This window comes from Rhineura floridana, chromosome 8, assembly GCF_030035675.1.
Source record: "Rhineura floridana isolate rRhiFlo1 chromosome 8, rRhiFlo1.hap2, whole genome shotgun sequence".
Classification (NCBI taxonomy): Eukaryota; Metazoa; Chordata; class Lepidosauria; order Squamata; family Rhineuridae; genus Rhineura; species Rhineura floridana.
Window position 1 is genome coordinate 118,165,451 of NC_084487.1, and position 22,035 is coordinate 118,187,485.

The 22,035-nt window shown below is 41.8% G+C and overlaps 1 protein-coding gene across 2 annotated transcripts in view; it reads left to right on the forward strand.

Annotated features, from left to right (window-relative positions):
• Positions 1-22,035, forward strand: part of DHTKD1 (dehydrogenase E1 and transketolase domain containing 1) — a 42,883-nt gene that overhangs the window by 3,240 nt on the left and 17,608 nt on the right. For both annotated transcript variants that reach the window (XM_061582232.1, XM_061582233.1), the window contains exons 2-10: positions 3,869-4,024; positions 7,640-7,851; positions 9,311-9,505; positions 11,123-11,392; positions 12,310-12,481; positions 12,944-13,142; positions 14,323-14,635; positions 17,878-17,962; positions 18,188-18,327. In XM_061582232.1, coding sequence (XP_061438216.1) covers positions 3,869-4,024; positions 7,640-7,851; positions 9,311-9,505; positions 11,123-11,392; positions 12,310-12,481; positions 12,944-13,142; positions 14,323-14,635; positions 17,878-17,962; positions 18,188-18,327 — 1,742 coding nt within the window. The remainder of the gene's footprint in view (positions 1-3,868; positions 4,025-7,639; positions 7,852-9,310; positions 9,506-11,122; positions 11,393-12,309; positions 12,482-12,943; positions 13,143-14,322; positions 14,636-17,877; positions 17,963-18,187; positions 18,328-22,035) is intronic.

Below are 22,035 nucleotides of genomic sequence, written 5' to 3' on the forward strand. Positions count from 1 at the left end.
GCGGTATGTTGGCTACCTGTGCAGTCAGATACAATCTCTAGCAGACAGGAGAGTAACAGATGTATACTTCTGTCTTTAACTTTTGTGCTCACTCAATGACTTAAGGAGCCTACAATGACCTTCCCATTGATGTCTTCACACTACAGCCTCCAGCCTGGTAGGGACTGTGCACTTCCTGTGCCCAACATCCTGTGTTCCCTCAGCATCACTTCCTACCCTCCTCAGCAGCCTTTGGCTCAACACACTGTGAAAACATCCAATTATGGAGCCATGATGAGTGCTGCTTTAAGAATGGTGTGAGTTACCTTCAGGGGCCTTGTTTCCTGAAGGAGGCACAGAAAGGGCAGGTGTCAGCCATATACCAAGAGCTCTGCTCATGTTGGTTTGTGGTGCACAAAACAAAACACCCATTCTTTCCTATGGCAGTAGATTAGACCCATAAACAGGTAAATGCCCAAGTAAAAGGAGATGGAGGTGCAATGGGGCTGACCCTGTGGCACTAGATTGTGGCAGGACCTGAGGTATCCAGAATGATTCAGGAATTTGAAGATGCCAGCAGCAGCAAAAGAAAAAGAAAAAAGAATGAGCACCAGGTGTGCAAGAGGCCTTTGCCAGAGAAATCTCAGCCCTGGTCACAATCATGAATGCCATGGGAAGTCCTTTTAGAGTGGACAGTGGTGACACCTGACTTTGAATACCAATGATATAACGTGCACCAATGATCTGAAAATTGTGAAAGGAGCGTATAGATTTGATTATGAAAAATACGGCCTCTTTGTTAAAGAAAGATTTGTGGAGCAATCCAAACCAATTACAGAAGAACATGCTGCCTTTCTCCATAAAGAAATCCCTTCCAAAGCAGAAGGTCCATGTCACAACACTGAAAGGTGACAGCTTTATTCTCCAGATTATACATTCCATGCCAGTCTAGAGATGGCAATCTCAAAGACTTCAAAGATGAGAAACAGCCACAGCCCCCATCATTGTCTAGATTTGATTAAATGAGGGCTGGTAACAAAGCAGACCTCTATAAGATGCAGCACATAGCGGGCAGTGAAAGATCGCGGACAAGACAGCAGAGACAGATGTGGTTGTCTTCATTGCGTCCAGCATGCAACGTTCAAGTGACTGAAGTGTGGGGGTCCTTTGGTGTGGGCAAACACGAGAGATGCATTGCAGCACATGAAGTTGCAGCCATTTTGGGCTCAATGAATGCAAATGCATTCACTGTATTTCATGCACTGCATAGGTGTGATGTGATCTCATTATTTGCTAAGACAGGTAAAAAGTCAGCAGGGACACATGGATCATATTTCCAGATGTCTCACATGCTAACAAAATCAAATTTTCCTAACAATACCATACTGCTATTTGATATGTGTGTATGACGGAACCAGTGGATTGTGCAAAGTCAGTAGGGCTAGACAGCTTCAGTTTTCAAGAAGTCACAATTTCTGGAGAATATTCAACCTATACAGGCAGCTCTCCCATGTAGCATTCTAGAGAATACTCAGGGAAAGTGCTATGGACTGTAAGAAACCATGCAGAGGTCTATGAAAGTCCTACAAAGCTAGCCTTAATAGCTCTTCTCTTTGCTACTGTGAAGGAAACTGTTTTCTGAAATAATTCATACTGAATAACAGTAGTGACATATACTTCACCAGAGGGAACAGAACAAGTTTCAAGGTTTCCAGTTGATCTATAAAATAGCTACACAACTATGACCATATCAGTTTGCACACATAATGACACATAAGCTTGCATATTTATTTTCAGGTTATGGATGTTTAGTCAATAAACCGATTTTTCAGAGACAGCATTTCATATTATTTAACATTTTCTAGTGCCCCCCTTTTACATATATTTCTTTAAAGTGATGTTATAGGATTTTCATGTTATATTGTGAACATGCACATCCCTGGTTTTGTGTTTATGTACATCCATTTTATATTTGACATCCAATTCTGTTGGAATCTCGCTGGGAACATTGTCTTGATGCAGATAAAAAAGGTAAAGGTGGCCCTGCACTTGTAGTGCGAGTCGTTTCCGACTCTTAGGGTGACGTCTTGCGACATTTACTAGGCAGACCATATATATGGGGTGGGATTGCCAGTTCCGTCCCCGGCCTTTCTTTACCCCCCAGCATATGCCGGGTACTCATTTTACCGACCACGGATGGATGGAAGGCTGAGTGGACCTCGACCCCTTTTACCGGAGATTCGACTTCCTCCTTTCGTTGGAATCGAACTCCGGCCGTGAGCAGAGCTTTGGCTGTGTTACCGCCGCTTACCACTCTGCGCCATGGAGGATAATTTGTTTATAAAGTCACAATCGCACCATACATTTAGTCCATTATTATTCCACTTTAAACAGTCATAGCTTCCCCCAAAGAATCCTGGAAAATGTAGTTTGTGAAGGGTGCTGAGAGCTGCTAGGAAACTCGTATTAGGAGCTACAATGCCAGAGTGGTTTAACAGTCAGTCCCTCTTCCCAGGGAACTCTGGGAATTGTAGCTTTATGAGTTAAATATGGTATGAATGTGGCTTATGTGAATCGTGTAAACATTAAAACTTTTATTTCAAAACGAGTAAATGTGAAAGTGGGTCCATATCAGGAAATGTTTAGGTATTACAGATGCTGCAAGTCTGATACATTTCTGAGATCAGCTTGGTGGTGACAGGAAGCAGGGTTTTCTCCATAGTTGTGCCTAGTTTTGGAACTTTTATTGCTATTATTGTTGTTATTTTTTTGGCAGGCATTTGGGAGACGAGGTAAGCGTTATTTGAAGTTACAGTTTCTACCTCTGTGTTGGCATCTGTCATTTTTGTTAGGCATAACTTACTTTTTTAAAAAAAAAAACACTTTTTATTGTTTGACCTTGTTTTAGCTGTTTAATTTTGTAAGTCATTCTGAAGAGCCATTTGGACCATGTGGCAGGATACAAATGTAAAGAAACCGTGTCTGTCAGTGGTAAGGCACATGCCTTCCATGGAGAAAATTCCAGATTCAGTCCTTAGCATCTACAGTTAAAAAAGGATTGTGCACAGTAGGGCTGGTACCTCAGATAGCCACTGCTGGAAGACAGTACTGGACTAATGTTCTGACTCAACATAAGGCAGCTTCATGGTGTGGTGTAGCGGACAGAGTGTTGGACTAGGACGTGGGAGACCAGGGTTACTCAGCCATGAAGCTCACTGGGTGATCCTGGGCCAGCCACAACCTAACTTAGGTCACAGGGAAGAACCATGTACACCGCCTTGAGCTCCTTGGAGGAAAGGTGGGATATATATGTAATAGTAATTAACGATAAAATAATTAGTATGCTAATCATACCAAACACCAGAAAGTGAACTGTTCTTTTGTTTGCCAGCAATGGAACTACGCATGAAGTTTTGGGAATGTGCTAGCTACCAGTCCTTATTATGATTGCTCAAAAGAGAACAACATTGCTAACAGGCACCTGCAGCCAGTGGCTTCTTGCATGTATGAGCATTCCCATATGCTCATCGAGCTTCCATGCGTGTAGACAGGCAGATAGTAGGGCTTTCCTGACAGCCCTGTGCATGCATTCCTCTGAGTGCACAGAACTTTCACTGAAGTGGATGAGAGAGCCTGGTCAGATGGCGCTCTATGGATGCAATAGAGAAAGCACAGAGCTCTGTGTTAGTGGATGGGGATTTTTGTTTGAAGCTTTCAAAACAAGGTATGCTAATATTTTTAGCCACTGGTATCTGCAACCACATCAAATTGGCATTATGGGCAGGACATCTAGAGGGATTTGGGCTCTTTCTAACTTAATTTCTCAGATTATGATAATGTGGTGCCTTTACACACTAGCTAAATATGGTCTCTCTTCTCTTGCTTTTAGCTGACCATGGGCTGGCTCGCTTAGTAACTGCATACTATGAACATGGCCACAAAACTGCCAAAATCGACCCTTTATTTACTGGCCAAGCTGTGATGGATATGGTACCTGAAATTCAAGTTCTGACAGAAGTTCTGCAAGGACCTTTCAATACTTCAGGTAGGGCCAGAAAAACAGTTCCTTCTCAAAGTGTGTTGAGTTTTTTCATCATTTTTAGTTGACTGTTTATTGGACTAGTTCATAAAGAGTGAAAGGGATTCACATATGATGGCCTTTATGGCCACTGCTTGTTGGACAAGCTTTTCAATGGGGTTGGGAGAGAGAGAGCTGAATTCTTCCTTAATACCTATAGTAATTAGTAATTTGATAGTACAGACCCTCTGTGGCACACAGACCCTCCGTGGCGCAGAGTGGTAAGCAGCGGTAACGTAGCCGAAGCTCTGCTCACGGCCGGAGTTCGACTCCAACGGAAGGAGGAAGTCAAGTCTCCGGTAAAAGGGGTCGAGGTCCACTCAGCCTTCCATCCATCCGTGGTCGGTAAGATGAGTACCCGGCATATGCTGGGGGGTAAAGAAAGGCCGGGGACGGAACTGGCAATCCCACCCCATATATACGGTCTGCCTAGTAAACGTCACAAGACATCACCCTAAGAGTCGGAAATGACTCGCGCTACAAGTGCAGGGACACCTTTACCTTTTTTAATTTGATAGTAGTTTTCCTAAGTAACTAGAGCATTTCATAGTATTTTACCTTCGTTTGTAATCCTGTACCCACTTATCTTGAAGTCAGCCCCAGGGAGCTCAGTAGCCACATGCTGACAATTGTATCTTGGCATAATAAGCTAAGATATGAATCTTTTAGTTGCACATGCAAAGAAGTGAGCAAAGAATTCAGGAAGTCTTCCATTAATTATAGTGTCCTGTTTCGCCCAAACTGGGACACCATGGTTAATGGCTTCACAGTAAGTCAGGATATGAAGCTATGTGTTGAAGTTAGTTTAATATCCTGGCTTGTTTTGAAGCTGTGAACCATGGTTTCCTGGTACAGTAGGGCCCCGCTTATACGGCAGGTTCTGTTCCGGACCCCCGCCGTAAAGTGGAAATCGCCGTAAGGCGGAACCCCATTGACTTTAATGGGGCGCGTTGTGCGAAAATGCTGCAAAAGCGGCTTTTAAAGAGGGAAGGAAAGCCGTCGCATTAGCGGAACGCCGGGAGGCGCAGTGCCGGGAAGCGGGGCCCTACTGTATGTTCCAAGTTAATGGAGGCTTCTTAGTTTGTTCGCTTCTGGTGCAAAGAGAGGAGGAACAGGTCTGTGCGTATGCCCATAAGACTTTCTCCTATGTTAGTTTGTTAAGCCATGACATCATCCAAATCAGCCCAGTGGGACTTACTTCTCAGTAGACATATATAGAATTATTCTTACACTATAGTTATCCCTACAGTGACTCTGTAGGTAAAGCTAACCTAATTCCCAAAAGAGCCGACATGCAGTGTGGTCAATAGAGTGTTGGACATATTAAGGAGACCTGGGTTCAAGCCATAAAGCTCACTGGGTGGTGCTGGACCCATTTGGACCACTATCATTCAACCTAATCCGCCTCAGAGGCTTGCTGTGATAAAATGGGATAAAACCAGATATACATAATCTTGAACTTCTTGGAAGAGGAGCAAGATACAAATTTATGTATTTATTTATTATTTGATTTGTATCCCGCCCTTCCTCCCAGCAGGAGCTATGTGATAGTGAAGTAGCAAAGGAAAGTACTGGACTTCCACTGAACAATATTCAAAGAAATACATCTAATATTTATATGAAATAATTGTTCCTGCATGTCTTCCACTTAGCCAGTCATGGTGCAATCAAAACTTACAACATTCCTGATCACATTTTTATTTTATTTATTTAGGGAATGTATATACTGCCCTTCATCACACAAGATCCCAGGGCAGTTTATATAAAAATGACAATAAAACTATAAAACATAAAAGCATAAAAACAAACAGAACAAAATGCTTCTTTCTTATCTGACGTTGTTCAGGTTGAACCACGGATCTTAGTAAGGAATAGTTTTCAAATATTGTAGTAAGAAGGAAGAACTTTGGTAAGAAGGAACAAGATTCAATGGCATGCAGCCTGATCCTTTAAATGCTGGTTTGAGTTCAGTGGGACTTACTACCACATAACAGCACAATCCTCACCATGTCTACTCAGAAGTAATTCATATTGAATTTAATGGAGCTTACTGGGTTAGGATTTTAGCCTAAGTGAACATGACCTATGCATGTCTACTCAGAAGTAACTCCTATTAAGTTCAGTGGAATTTACTAAGCTGGGGTGACTAACCTGAAGCTCTCCAGATGTTGCTGGACTACAACTTCCGCCTTCCTTGATTATTGGCCATGCTGACTGGGGGTGGGTGGGAACTGGAGTAACTAAGCCTAAAGCTTCAGTCCTATACACGGTATACACACCCTTATACATACACCCAAGAGTAAGTTGTGAGGCGTCCTTCCCTGGCTCTCCCTGTCAGGTTCCTACCTGCTCGTGGTTACTGCCTGTCTCTAGGCACCACGAGGGACTCCACCAGTCCGGACCGCTCTCTCTTACGGTTTCTCTCCCCGCTCTAGCACAGATCTCAACAGATCCCCCTGCTAGGCAACCACCAGTCACGTCCCAATACTAGTATTCCCAGAGACTCTGAATACTGGTATTGTTATTCTCTTCACCGCTGCCACCATTTGTTACAGTTCCCCTTCAGCCTTGGTCATTACCTTACCCTCCCTTCTGGTCTGTGAAACCCCAGCCAAGGATCAGGCCTTTGGTAAACCAAATTAAGTATTTATTACAGATAACAAAGCTAACAAGATTAACAAGATTTCTTCTTAAGGCACATAAGCATATGGTTTTACTCAATACTAATCCGAACTCCACCTCCCTCCTGGCAAACAACTCTCTAAACCCCACCAACCAACCCACTCAGTTCTCTTCTCCCCCCCGATTCCACACTCTTCCTTTTATACATTCAGCCATTTTAAACACTCAGCCAATTATCTCGCATTCTACTGCCCATTCACTCCCCCTCCTCTTTCACTCCACTTACCATGTATCTTCTAAAACAACAACACTTACCATATATACATTAATATAGGAACATCACATAAGTCCCATTGAACTTTATAGGACAATAGGAGTAGACATGCATAGGATTGCACTGTAAAGCACTGGAATGAAAATCAGAAGATTCAACTTTTATTACTGACTAAGTTAAAAATATTTACTTGTATTATCTCTTTAGAAGTTAGTATGAGATTTCTGAGTGCAAAGTGGCATGTGAATGTGAAGGATTGATGTTTCTCATATGTTGGGCATGATGGGATCACAAGAGGCTTATTGAAAGTTCACGAGGCTGCCATCACCAAGGAGGAGGAGTAGCAGGGGGAACAGGGCATCACACATATCAAAGCCCAATTCGTTCATGACCATTGTAGCTTGGAAGTGGGTTCTGCATGGTCCGGTTCTGTGCTGTAAAAAGGAACCATGTGGACTGGGTGAATGCCATGATTTCTTCCCACTCCAGTATTTCTGCCCCCTGCCCTGGGACTTATTACATTACAGTAATTAGTTCAGCATGAACACCTCTGAGTTTATTTTCTGAAAGGAAAAGTAGGAAAGCTTGCCTTTTTGATGGATCCCTTGGTAAAAGAGCAATTTAGAGCTTGATGCTCAGTGTTGTTGCTGCATTAATGTAATCTACTGAACAATCATTTACTCCAGGGCTTTTGAACATGGGAAAGGAAGAGGCCTCCCTAGAGGATGTACTGTCTTACCTGGATCATATATACTGTGAACATATGTCTATAGAGACTAGCCAGTTGTCTACCTTTCAAGAAAGAGAATGGATTGCTAAACGGTTTGAGGAGTTGAAACAAGAAGCATTCACTACTGAAGAGAAAAAGTACTTGTCCAAGCTCATGCTAGAATCTCAGGTGCATTGTCTAAGTGTGTGTTTGTGTGTGCAATATATTTATAAGAAAAAAGTGGGAATGAAATTATCTCTAAGGGTAAAAAACTAGAACTGTAATGAAAGGATTTGTCATTATGAAGACAGTAGCTCAACTGGTTGATTAAAATATCATATTTATTAATGCAATTGATATTTTAATGATTTTTCCTTAACTAAATACCAGAGAGTAAGTTATTTCATGATTTGGATTGTGAGCATCAGAGTTTTAGACAAGATCTGTTACCATTGAACATATTTTAATGGGAGACAGTTTTTCTTAATGCATTCTGTGTCCATTGTCCCCTTTTTGTTCTGCACTCTTTAGTGTTGAACTAATTCCTAGAGAAGCTAGAGTGTTTTTAAGTTAGTAGTTGCCTTGGTTTTGGAGCCCAATTGCAAGGGAAAATATCCCTTGTTTGACTTGCACAAATGAGACTTTTTAGGTAGAGAACAAATAGTGAATTTTGATCCCAGTCTTAATCACAAAAACATAAGTGATGAGCTATACACATTTCTGGTGTTCTTTTTGAAAAAGAAGGGGAACTCATGCTGCCCCACCTCATGTTGATTTTGTCCATGTTGCTGAATGAGTGAATGGGGCCCCAAATCTAGTAATTACATCTCCCTGTATTTGTGGGCAGGGGGCAACTGAGGACATTGCATTGCATACAAAACTCACAGAGATAAATTTCAAGCAAGAATTGTCAGTAGATTTATTAGGACAACTAACTTTGATAAGATATGCTTCCTGTTGCTAGACCAGTATAAACACAGAAGACAGCATTATCAGTAGTAGTTGCACAAGAATCAACATAAATTTGTCCTGTCAAAATGCTTATTTTGCCATGATGATTTTTGAGTATATTAACAATATTGATCTCTGAGATTACCTGTTGTAAACACAGGATATTGTTTTGTGATGCTCCAACTGAACTGAAATAGGCCATTTGAGTATTTAAGAAGGAACCAGATAAACAAGATAAACAATTTTTGTTCAGTTTTCTCAAAATATATTTGTATAACTATGACCTGGTGGAGACATAATATTCTTGATCTCTTTTCTGCAGTTAAACGATTACCAGACGATTACTGTGGCTACATGCCATGGGCTTGCATGCTCCTTCCACCTTCCACCACAAATTCCCCTATCCTTTCCATGGTTTCTGTTCACCATCTTCATTAGTACTAACCAAGATTGCCCTCACAACTTGAACCATGTTTCAAATTGTGTTTGCAAACCATAGTTAGTAAGGCAATCCTAGTTTGCATTAACCATGGTTAGTGATAATGTCAGTTGTAATGCTACGTAGCATTCTCCTGGTCTCCATGTCATAGTGAAGACTGCAAATGTTAAATCTTTACTGGGCCCAAATCACTGTCAAAGATGCATTCTTCGAATTATATATATATGTATATTTAAAATCACAATTCACATTTTACAGGAGTTTGATCATTTTTTGGCTACAAAGTTTGCCACAGTGAAAAGATATGGTGGTGAAGGAGCAGAGAGCATGATGGGTTTCTTTCATGAATTGTTAAAGATGTTCTCATACAGCGGGGTGACTGACATTGTTCTTGGAATGCCTCATCGAGGCAGGCTTAATCTTCTTACAGGGCTTCTTCAGTTTCCACCTGAGGTAAGAAGTGGACTTTTCTTTCAGATGTGACTTATTTTGATTTGGAAATACACAACTCAGTAGAGTTGGGTATACATGCTACATTGATGCTAATGGTCTCTGGGTTGCCCTCTTAGATATGTTCAGAACTTCTTTTGGCAACCCAAATGTCACAGCTACAAATGTTTCAACATTCACTGTATACATTAGTTTACTTGATGTGAAAAGGTCATGTGGAAATGCCAAAGCCTTGGCCAAAAAGCTTCATCTTTTATTTATTTATTTATATTAATTAAATTTAGGTTTTGCCCTTCCTCCCCAAAGATGTTCCAAATGGAACATCTTTGAGAAGTATTTGTCACCACATACTTTCTTTGACATTCCTTGCCTAAAAGATACTTGAGACAGATACTTTATCCATTCAAACTGTTTTACTTACATTGTCAGTTCAGAGGATTGGCAGAAAACAGTGTCACAGTATAGTTACTGTGTGTTCCAGCTAAATGTTAAATAGAACTAGTAGCAAAAGATTCAAAATTGTCTCTGTAACAAGGGTCCCAAGTTCTGTTTGAAACATCACGGCTGGCATATAAAGTCTACAGGAAATGCTTCTTCATAGCAGCGGCTCTATGTGGAGGTCATAGGGATGTAAGAAACTGCCTGATACCAGATCAGACTGTTTGCCCTGACTGACAGAGGTCTTTTCCATCACAGTAGCAGATATTTTTAATTGTAGATGTCAGGTATTGAATCTAGGGCCTTTTGTGTGCAAAACATGTGGTCTGAGCTACGGTTCCTCCGCTAAGGTCAAAATGTTTGAAAGCCATTTGCTATGTAGTTTGGCCTAATCCTGAAAGAGATTCTAAGCCAGCACAGCATATCCTTGGCAACTGCAGGCACTTGCTTGGACATTGCAGAGCTAGTATGTCTAGAGTAGTGTAGGGGAGGCAAAAGAAGACATAGGTCACATTTACACCTTACATTTAAAGCACATGGCTTCCCCCAAGAATCACGGGAACTGTAGTTTACCCCTTGCAGAGCTATAATTCCCAGCATCCTTAACAAACTACCATTCCCAAGATTCTTTGGGGAAGCTATGTCTTGTAAATGTATGGTTGTGGATGTGATCCCAGATTCAAATCCCCATTCAGTTGTGGCCTTGGACCAGCCACACTCTCTTAGGCTAATCTACTTCAGTGGTTATTATGAAGATAAAATGGGGCAACCCATGTATGCTGCTCAGAGTTCCCTGAAGGAAGTGAGCACACAAATAGCTTAAACAAATCTTTATATTATTAGGCCAGCAGGGCTGTGCATAAGTATTTCCAGTACACTCCACAAGGGCAGCCATAATGACAAATCAATCCTTAGAAGAAATATGGGCAGGTCATGTGACCGTTACAGAGGAAGTTTAGAATGCAATGGGCCTGAAGATAAGCGGGTTCTGTGGACAATGACTTGAAAGGTGGGTTACGATGGGAGGGGTGGGATTGTTTGATGAGACCTGAATCTAACAAGGGAAAGGAATGGGTTGTCCCAGAAGTTTGGGAACCCCTGAAGTAGACAACTTTTGTTCATCTGCATTCAACAGATTCTGCAAATGTGTTCTAAACGTTATTTTCATATCTTTATGTAAAGCTGATGTTTCGTAAAATGCGAGGCTTGAGTGAATTTCCAGACAACTCACCAGCGATTGGAGATGTCCTGTCCCACCTGACTGCTTCAGTAGATCTAGACTTCGGGTCTCATCGACCTATTCATGTCATCCTGTTGCCAAACCCGTCCCATCTAGAAGCCATTAACCCTGTGGCAGTTGGCAAAACCAGGGGAAGGCAACAATCTCAGCTCGAAGGAGACTACTCTCTAGACAGTTCTGCGCAGCCTGGAGACAAAGTTATCTGCCTGCAGGTATTTTGAGAGCTGGTGCAAGGGGTTCTGGGAGAGGTGCTGTAACACTTCAGACAACTTGAAGTGTCTGAAGGGCAAATTGTCAGGCCCCAGGAAACAGCTGGCAGGCATACGAGGCTGTTGCATTGTTAAGCCTAAGCAGGTCATGGGACAGGTCAGTGCTGGGAGGAGAGACTGAGTGCAGGATATTGGTTTACTTAAATAAATAATGCTGCTTTATTAAGAATACAAATTCAAAAAATTATGAAAGCCACTTCAGCCTGTGCTTTTCTCTAGCAATCTTCAGCTTGATCAGAATATTTTAAAAGCATATTCTTACCTGACCTCCTGGTGGTGAAATTGCTGCTGCTCATTGGGAGGGAGAGTGAGGGGCAAGGCAACAGGGAGGTCGGCTCTGTACAAATACACTGGTTCAGCCAATAAAGAGCTCCTGTTGGTGCGTTTGCCCAGTGCAGACCTCCATGTCACCTTTCCCCTCCCTCTGGTAAGCAGCAGTAACCCACTGCTGGGAGGCCAGGTAAGTGTCCCCACCCCACTGTCTGCTACTGTTCGAAAGCTACACAGATCTATGAGCAGAGACTAGACAGCCATCTCTTGGGAATGCTCTATCTCTGGATTTCCTGCACTTAGGAGGAGATTGGACCAGACAGCTTATAAGGCCCTCTGCACCCCTATGATTCTCTGAGATATCCACCTAATACAGTATTTCAAGATGGTCTAAGCCTATTATGTAGTGAGAAAAAGGAACAAAAGAGGGTAATTATGAGATAGAGTTTTCCCTTTCTGCACTATACTTCTGAAGTAAATATTATAGCTGCAACATTTTAATCCCCCATCCGTATAAACAAATACAAGTCCCCTCCAAAGAGCTAGCAGTGGTTCCTCACATAAATCCTCTATTTCCTTATGTGATATAGGTTCACGGTGATGCGTCTTTCTCTGGTCAAGGCATTGTTCCTGAAACGTTTACACTTTCCAATCTACCACATTTCAGAGTAGGTGGAAGCATTCATCTCATTGTTAACAACCAGTTGGGCTTCACCACTCCAGCAGAGCGAGGGAGGTCGTCTTTGTACTGTAGTGATATTGGTATGTATCACTGGGATTGTGAAAAAATTAAAGTTGCATGTTAAAAGGATTTTAATGTGAGTATCTGAGACCAGCATTGAAAGTAAATATTGAAGGGATGGTAGCATGTACTTAGTCTTTTCCCCCTTTGAGTTCTCCGCCAGAAAGGTGGGGAGATTGGACCAGAATGCTGTGTTTTAGGGTTGGAGGTGCATCATTAGTTAATGTGAAACTGCAAAAATCTAAATACAAATAAACTGATACATCTAAAATGATTAATTTAATTATAATTCAGACTGGTACAGTATAGCACACTAGCCATGCTTTGTGGATCCAGGTGCTTGAGAATCCCTCCTGTTTTTGCAGCAAAACCAGGACGTGTGTCCTGCCTTAGTGGACTGTCATATATTTCTGGTGAGCTCCACTGACCTTAAGTTGATCATATGTTGTACAGAACTGCTGTATTCTTTCTCTCATTTTTAGGCAAGATAGTTGGTTGTGCAGTTATTCATGTAAATGGAGATGACCCTGAAGAAGTAATCCGAGCTGCACGATTGGCTGTTGAATACCAGCGTCATTTCCGTAAAGATGTGATTGTGGATTTGTTATGCTACCGGCAGTGGGGTCATAATGAACTAGATGAGCCGTTCTTCACCAATCCCACCATGTATAAAATTATCAGGTACGGCTTAATGCAGGAGTGGGGAACCTTTTTTGAACTAAAGGCCACATTGCCCCCATGGAAAGCTATCTGGGCTGCTTTCCAGTAGTGCATGGGGCATGGCCTACACACAGTCACGTGTCCTCAATATGCGCACAGGCACACACAATCAAACGCACACACAATGCTATCAACCATGGCAAATGGAGGCATATATTTGATTCTTAATAACCACTCAAATTTCACCTTCCATATTTTTTCATTGACTTTTTTTATAAAGTTTTTTTAAAGTTCTTAAACATCCTGACTGTGAAAAAGGCAAGAAGAACTTAGCAATCTCAGTTGAGAAAAACATGTAATAGCAATGCACAACTGAACTATCTTACAGCTCAGTTTTGAAGCCTCAGACTGCAAAATGCAGTTGCACCACAAAAATTGCATGCATGCAGTTACAAAATGCTTGACTTTTTTTGGTCTGTTTCTAAGTAAAACACAAGTCTACATACCTGAGACATTTTCTTCTCCACTTTGATCTTCCTGCAGAGGTAAAAGTTGCATTTGCAAACTGTACACAACAGCAAAGCCCTTTCCCCTCTTAGTTGTGCCCCACTGAACTGTTTATGGTGGGAAAGGATCTAGCAGGCCAGATGAAATTTGTCTGTGGGCCACTTCCGGCCTATAAGGTGAGAGTTCCTAAGTCCCGGCTTAGTCCGAGCAGGAGAAAAATTGTATCCTGTTTGGGCTGTCACACGCTTTAGCAATGCCTTTTCAAAATACTTCAAGAATTTTTAAATAACATTCCTTCTGTAAGGGGCAAACTACACATGAGGTTAGTCACATGTTTAAATAAGCTTGCCTAACCTGGCTTTTTTTATTTTGGAGGAAAAGCAGCTGTGGTGACCCAGTCCAAATTGGGGGTTCTTAACTGACTTCCATTCCTTTTCAATACTTTCCCCCTGCAAAGTGGGGTGTTGTTGTTTTTTTTGGTCTTTTCAATGTATGTGGAGATGCACATGGGAGAAAGTGTCCCCTCAGGATTACAGGAGCGATTTACATCTCCCCCCCAATATGCTTCCACTAATAAGCAGGTAGCCGTATTCTGCACAAATTGAATTTTCTGAACCATTTTAAAGGAGCAGCAGAATGCAGAGGATGTTGCAGCAATCCAAATGTGAGACAACATCATGTATTCCCCTCACAGGTCCCGTAAGAGTATTCCGGAAACTTACACAGAGCGTCTAGTAGCCCAGGGACTCATGACAGAGGAAGAGGTTTCTGAAATAAAGACTTCCTATTACTCTAAACTGAACGAGCATCTGGCCAACATGCCAATGTACACCCCTCCATCCGCCAGTCTTCAGGCTCATTGGAGTAGCATGGTGGAACCATCGGCAAGGATCACCACATGGGATACAGGCATACCAGTTCCACTCCTTCAGTTTGTTGGGGCCAAGTCTGTGGAAGTGGCAGCGGAAATGCAGTTGCACAGCCATATCCTGAAAACACATGCCCAGGTGTGAGAATCTGAAATTGAACGCTAGAAAGTATGATGTGGCCCCAAGTGAAAGCACATACAGTACCTGTGAGCTAGTTCAAATCTTGCCTCATGCTCAGATATACTGGCTGGCTGTAGGCAAGGCTAGATGAATTAATCTCTTATATTTATGTACACTTGCATCTTGACAAAACCTTTGTATAGCTACTTTTTTGTTACGTACTAAGAACTAAATAGCTTCCTAAAAGGTTGCTTATGGGAAAGGATCATTGAGTAGCTAAACAAAGATTGAACTGTTATTGGCTAATAGATATATGGTTATTGTACAGGAAGTTGCTTGTTTTGCGTAAACAGAGGAACCAAAGCATATAAAAATGCGAAGCAAAACATGTAATTGAGACTCTTTATTGTGTGTGATATATTTTGAGTTATAAAAAATGCTTACAATGTAGGACATGTTGTTGTTGTTATGTGCTTTCAAGTCGATTACGACTTATGGCGACCCTATGAATCAGTGCCTCCAAGAACATCTCTCATGAACCACCCTGTAGGACAGACAAAACATAATTTACTAAACAAACACTACTAATTTTAAGAAGGTATTGCCATCTTTAATATCTTCTGTTTCATACTCTGTTATGCTAACACACTAACAGCAAAATATCCTTTAAAAGGACATGTCCTTAGTAAGTAGACTCACTTCCACATATTTACATGAGGAGTAAGTCCTGTTGAATTCAGTTGGGTTTATTCCCATGTAAGTGGGGTTAGGGTTGCAATTATTTATGACAAATGGTCCACCACAAGTTAATCAAATTAAGACTGCAATGTTGTATCCAAGTACTTAGGAGTAAGCCCTTTAAATTCAGGGGAATACTTCTGAGTGGACATACATAGGATTGTGCTGTAAAGCTTGCAGCCTTGTTATTAATATGAGCCAATTCACATAGCCTTTTTTTATGGCCACTAGTCTGGCAAGCCATTCCTGTGCCCAACTAAACATGGGAATATGTGTGAAATAGCTCAGATGTCTCTTGGATGATTACTTCAACTTAAGGGGCCTTCCAGTGAATTGTAGGATGGTATGGTATCCAGTGCTAGTCCTACCCAGAGTAGACCCATTGAAATTAATAGATGTAACCATCTTAGTTTCATTAATGTCATTGGGTCTACTCTGAGTATGACTTAATTGGATACAAGCCATCGTTCATGTCAGGTTACTTGTATGAATATTTCATATAACATATATCCACGCTGTTCCAGATACAGGAAAGTGTTGGTTTTTGGTTTTTTTTGTCAAGAAGCCAGTCTTATTGTGAAAACAGGCCGTGATAGTGGCCATACAATGTGGTAACTGGTGTGGTGCACTGCTGGCCTAAGACATTTTGCTGCTTGAGGCAGAGCAGGAAATGGAAGACACATACCCACCCCACACCCCAAGTTAATGTACATAGTACCCAAGGGTAGCCAAATTATTTTGCCACCTCAGATAGAAAATCCCACCAGCAACTTCACACACAACAAAAACAACAGCAATACTACAATATAATAAGAATAAATTAAATAGCTAACAATTTGCTGCCCTTTCACAACTCCTAAAACCTGCTACCTGAGGAAGCTGACCCACTTTGCTTAATGGTAGGTCTGGCTCTGGAAACCCAGAAAAAGGTTTGAAGGCACATGCTACTGTCACACTGTTAAAGCTAAGCAGGTCTCAGTCGTGTCACTGCTTGCCTGACATCAGCTAAGCTACCTAAATGTCCTGAAGTAAAATATAACAAATAAATACATTAAATGCAAACTAATAACTAGTTGTGTTAAAATGATAAAAATGACATTATTTAAAACAGATTGCATTTATTTAAAATATTACTTACCCACTCTTCATTGCCACTCCGACAGGGGGATATACAACTTAAAATGAAACACAACTAAAAATACCTATCAATCCATTTCAAGCATGCTGAGAACTTATGTAATACTAAAACAATAGGCTCTGCACCAAGACTGGAGAACCTTTGGACTTCCAGATGTTGCTGGACTACAGTTTCCATCTTCCTTGGCCATTGGCTATGCTGGTTGGGGCAGATGGAAATTCGAGTCCAACAACATCAGGAGGGTCAAATCTTCCCCAATCCTGCTCTATACTAATGTCCCACATACATCTGCACAAAAAGGTGGGTCCTCACCTTGCCCCTAAAATGTGTGAAGGTTGGAACCAACCATATTTCAGAAGTTCCACAACTGGTGTCCCATCACCAATAATATGCTTCTAGCCCTCTTGATATACTGTGCAAAAAAACATAACACCATACCTGTATTTATATATTATATTTTAAGCCACTCTTTCTCCAGGGAGCTCAGGGTGATATATATGAAGTCTCCCTAATTTTATCCCCATAACAGGTGAGGCAGAGATGACTAGCCCAAGGTCATCAAGTGAAAGCTGAGAGATTAGCAAGTGCCAGGGACAGGGCCCTTGCTATGATGATCCCACATCTTTGGAATAATTTCACCTAGGTTGTATGTTTGGCTCCCTCTTTTCTGACCTTTAAGACTAATTTATTTCAATTTGCATTGATGATGATGATGATTTATTAATTAATTAAATTTATATCCTACCCTTCCTCCCAGTAGAAGCCTAGGGCGGCAAATAAAAACACTAAAAACACTTCAAAACATAAAACAGACTTTAAAATACATTAAAATAAAACATATTTAAAAACATTTTTTAAAAAAAAGCTTTTAAAAATCTTTTTTTAAAAAAAGGAAAGAAAAGGTTTAAAAACATATTAAAAAGCAATTCCAACACAGACACGGACTGGGATAAGGTCTCAACTTAAAAGGCTTGTTGAAAGAGGAAAGTTTTAACTTGTTGAAAAAGATTAATTTTAACATACTGTGCTTTTCATCCGCTGCTGCTGTCTTACTTTTTATTTTCAATGTATGGTTTGAATGGTCTTTTATTATTTCTATGGTTTGATTGTTTATTCTGTATTTTAAAGTGTGTTATAATCCACTACTGTAAGGGTTTTATTTGAAAAGCAAGCTAGAAATACAGTAAGTAAAAAATAATGACTTAAGTTGGGATTTTAACTGTAGTCTAACTCTGAAACCACGATGTCACATCTGTCTGTCTGTCTGTCTGTCTCTCTGTCTGTCTGTCAATCGATTGATCTAGAAACCAGATAGAAGCTGGGTAAGCCTTCTAGACATTGAGGTAACAAAGTTATGAAATTTGTATACTTTTGTTTTGTACAGGCAAGAATGCTGAAGATGGAAGAAGGGATAAAGATAGACTGGGCCACAGCTGAAGTGTTAGCTTTTGGTTCTCTGCTCTGTCAAGGTAGTGCATTTATACTAGACCTATGTATTCCTCTTGGCTACTAAAATGAATTGAACGTTGTTGGCTATATGTATCCATACAGCCCTGACCTCGCTGCTACCCTGCCCCTGTCCATTCTAGTAAGGTGTAGCAATGCCACTGTTGGAAGGACAACTCCACCCCACCCCACCAGTCAGCTTTGAATGGGAGCTTATACATTTACTCCATGCTTTGTTTTATACAAAGGTTTTAATATTCGCCTGAGTGGGCAAGATGTTGGCAGAGGAACATTCAGCCAGCGGCATGTAATGATGGTTTGCCAAGAGACCGGTGAAACCTGCATCCCTTTGAATCACATGTCACCAGATCAGAAAGGTTTTCTTGAGGTAAAGCTGAATTTTTAATCAAGCAGCATTTCATGGATACCATGCCTCAATTTATGTGATTGTGGTGTAATATGCTGTTAATACTTTGAAAAATAGCCTGCATGTTATAAGGCTTCCTGGCTACTTAAAAAGACAAAAACAAAGAAAGGTCCACAGTTTTGAGGTCCCTAACTTGCTGGGTTTCACATGGGTGACCAGTAGGCATTACTGTCTCTAGTAGTTTTCCATGAAGCCTGCAAGTTTGAAGACGTAACTGTGGTTAAGGGGGAGTTATGTCTATGCCCTGTCTGGGAACGGACTGCCAGGGCCGTTGCTATGGTAGCCATCTGATAGCGACTGGGAAAGTTCTAACAGAGTCTGTGTGTTGTCCTCTTCTGAATTATGCCTCTGAGCTGAGAGGCTGTCTTTTGTGTTTATCTATGGAGAGAGATGTACCAGAAGGGGGGTGACTGAAGAATCTCTACATGTATTTACTCTTAAGCCTCTGGCCTTAATGTCGTTGAATAAAGACTCTTAACATGCTCTGAAGAAGTTTCTTGCTCAACTTAACTCCAACGTAATGTATGCTGTTTCACACAACAATGCACACATGCCAACAGTGGTAGCAGAGGATGGTTGCGCTCCACAGCGCATTACACCGGAGTAAGTTGCTGGTCTGAACGGCAGACGGAGTTCCAGAGAGGGCAGCTTGATTGATTGAACCAGACGGAGGTGAGCAACATGGCTGTAAACCTGTCTGGGGGAGGCTTGCCGATGGAACGACTTAATGACAAGAATTATGGCAGCTGGAAGCCGAGGATGCGGGCTTTGCTGATAACAGAGGATTTATGGGACGTGATTGAGGAAAAACCCCCGGCGGTGCCGACCGCGGCCTGGAAGCGTCGAGACCAGAGGGCGCAGGCGTTTATAATCTTGGCTCTATCGGATTCTCAACTGATGTGTGTGAGAGATGAGCCGTCGGCTAAACAGACGTGGGACGCGTTGCAGGATTTGTCCCAGGAATGGCAGCGGAGGCAGGAGGCGCAGAGAGCCCAGCCGGTGGAGGCTGTCAGAAGCAAGGAGGAGAAATGTGCCGAACCGGAGCAGGCTGCCGAAAGCAGACAGGAAAACAAGCGGGAGCAGCAGCGGCTGAAGTCTTGTTTTGCCAGTGGGGCTCGTGGGCATCTCCGTAAAGATTGTGCAATCAAGCGAAACTCCAGGGACGGAGGCTTGAAGCAGGGAAGTGTGAACTTTGTTTGTAAACAGAAGTCTAAAGACTTGGAACAAATTAACTTTATTGTCGACAGCGGAGCAAGCCATATATTAATTAAAGACAGACATTTGTTTTACATTTCAGAAGAAGTGAAAGACTTTGTTTTACTTGCTGATGGATCACAGAAATCCGTAAAAGCTAAAGGTCTGGTGAAATTTGACAAACTTGGACTAATGTCAGACTGTTTGTTTGTTCCGGAATTGGCTCATAATATTTTATCAGTTAGAAAACTGGTGAGTTGTAATTATTCAATTTTGTTTCACAAATACCAATGTTTTGTAATGAGGGGAGATCAAGTGTGTATGCAAGGAAGCCTTAATGATTCACAGTTTAAAATGTCCATGGGTGTGAAGTGTGCTGATGCCTTGAGTTCAATGGGGCGGAAAGGGAATGACGGTCAGGGCTGTAAACAGACAGCTGTAAAAGGCATGCCGTTGGTATTCACTGCCCAGATGGAGGAAGTTCACAGAGAACTAGAAGAGCCAGCATCATTTCAAGCAATCAGGCTGATGCCTGAGGCAGAGCAGCACAAATGGCAGCAGGCCATGCAGGAAGAATTACAAGCCATGCAAAAGAATGGCACATGGACATTAGTAAAGTTACCCATGGGTAAAAAGGCCATAGGTTGCAGATGGGTGTTTAAGAAGAAGAAAGCAAGTTCCGGGGAAGTACAGAGGTACAGGGCACGTTTGGTTGCCAAGGGATTCACCCAGCAGCATGGGACAGATTATGATGCTGTTTTCACCCCGGTTGTGAAACATGAGTCCATTCGTGTGCTGCTGAAGCTGGCAGCGATGCAGAACATGAGTGTAAATCACTACGATATAGGGACGGCATTCCTACATGGTGATTTAAGAGAGGAGATATATATGGAACTGCCTCTGGGTTCTGTGTCAAAGGAAGGGTTCGTGTGTAAACTGCATAAATCAATATATGGACTGCGGCAAAGTGCACGCTGCTGGAATGAGAAATTGGACAGAGTGTTGCATGGAATGGGATTCCAAAGATGCAAGGCAGATCCATGTGTGTATATAAAGAGACAGGGGATGAAAACCACGTTCTGTGCAGTTTACGTTGATGACATCATGTATTTTTATCATGAGCAGCAAGAGGAACAAGAATTTAATGAGCAACTGGGCAGGCAGGTGGACACAAAGAATTTGGGGCCTGTCACACACTATTTAGGCACGGATATTGTGCGTGCAGAAGACGGAAGCATAACATTGAGTCAGGAAAGTAAAATAAATCAGATCATAGAAGAATGCAACATGACAGAATGCAATGTTGTGAAGACTCCAATGGTTGTGGCTTTCCAACAGAATGTGCAGGAGACGCCTTGTACAGATCCTGAGAAGTACAGGCGCATAATAGGGAAATTGCAATATTTGGTGAAGGTGTCTCGCCCAGACATATGTAATGCAGTCAGTATTTTAAGCCAGAAGGTAGAGCATCCTTCAGAGGCTGACTGGCAAGGGATTAAAAGGATAGTGCGTTATCTGAAAGGCACGAAGACAAAGAGTCTGGTTTTGTCAGGAGCAAAGACAGGAGGTCTTGAATGTTTTGTGGATGCAGATCATGCAGGGGAGCTGAGCAGTCATAAGTCAACCTCTGGCATAGTTGTGATGTGGCACGGGTCATGCATTGACTGGAGTAGCAAGAAACAAAATGTGGTTGCAACATCAAGTGCAGAAGCCGAGTATGTGGCCCTATCACAGGCCTGTAATGAGCTACAATGGTTCGCAATGCTCATGCAGGAGATAGGCATTGATATGCAATTTCCGATTACTGTATATGAAGACAATCAGACCTGCATTAAGATAGCCACATCAGAAGCTCATACCAAGAGAACAAAACATATTAGTGTCAGATACTTTCACGTAAGGGATTGTGTGCAGCAGGGGTTTGTTAACCTAAAATTTTGTGACACTAACAACATGGTGGCTGACATAATGACCAAGCCTTTGTGTGAGGAGAAATTTGGCAAACTGGTGACAAGGCTTGGAATAAACCAAAGTTTAAGTGAATAAAATTTTGAACTGTACTGAACTGAAAATGTATGACTGTATGACTATGTATTATGGAGATGTATTTCATGTGTATTTTGCAGTCTTAATGGAAAAAAGGGAGACTGTTGGACTGGTGACCAGTAGGCATTACTGTCTCTAGTAGTTTTCCATGAAGCCTGCAAGTTTGAAGACGTAACTGTGGTTAAGGGGGAGTTATGTCTATGCCCTGTCTGGGAACGGACTGCCAGGGCCGTTGCTATGATAGCCATCTGATAGCGACTGGGAAAGTTCTGACAGAGTCTGTGTGTTGTCCTCTTCTGAATTATGCCTCTGAGCTGAGAGGCTGTCTTTTGTGTTTATCTATGGAGAGAGATGTACCAGAAGGGGGGGTGACTGAAGAATCTCTACATGTATTTACTCTTAAGCCTCTGGCTTAATGTCTTTCAATAA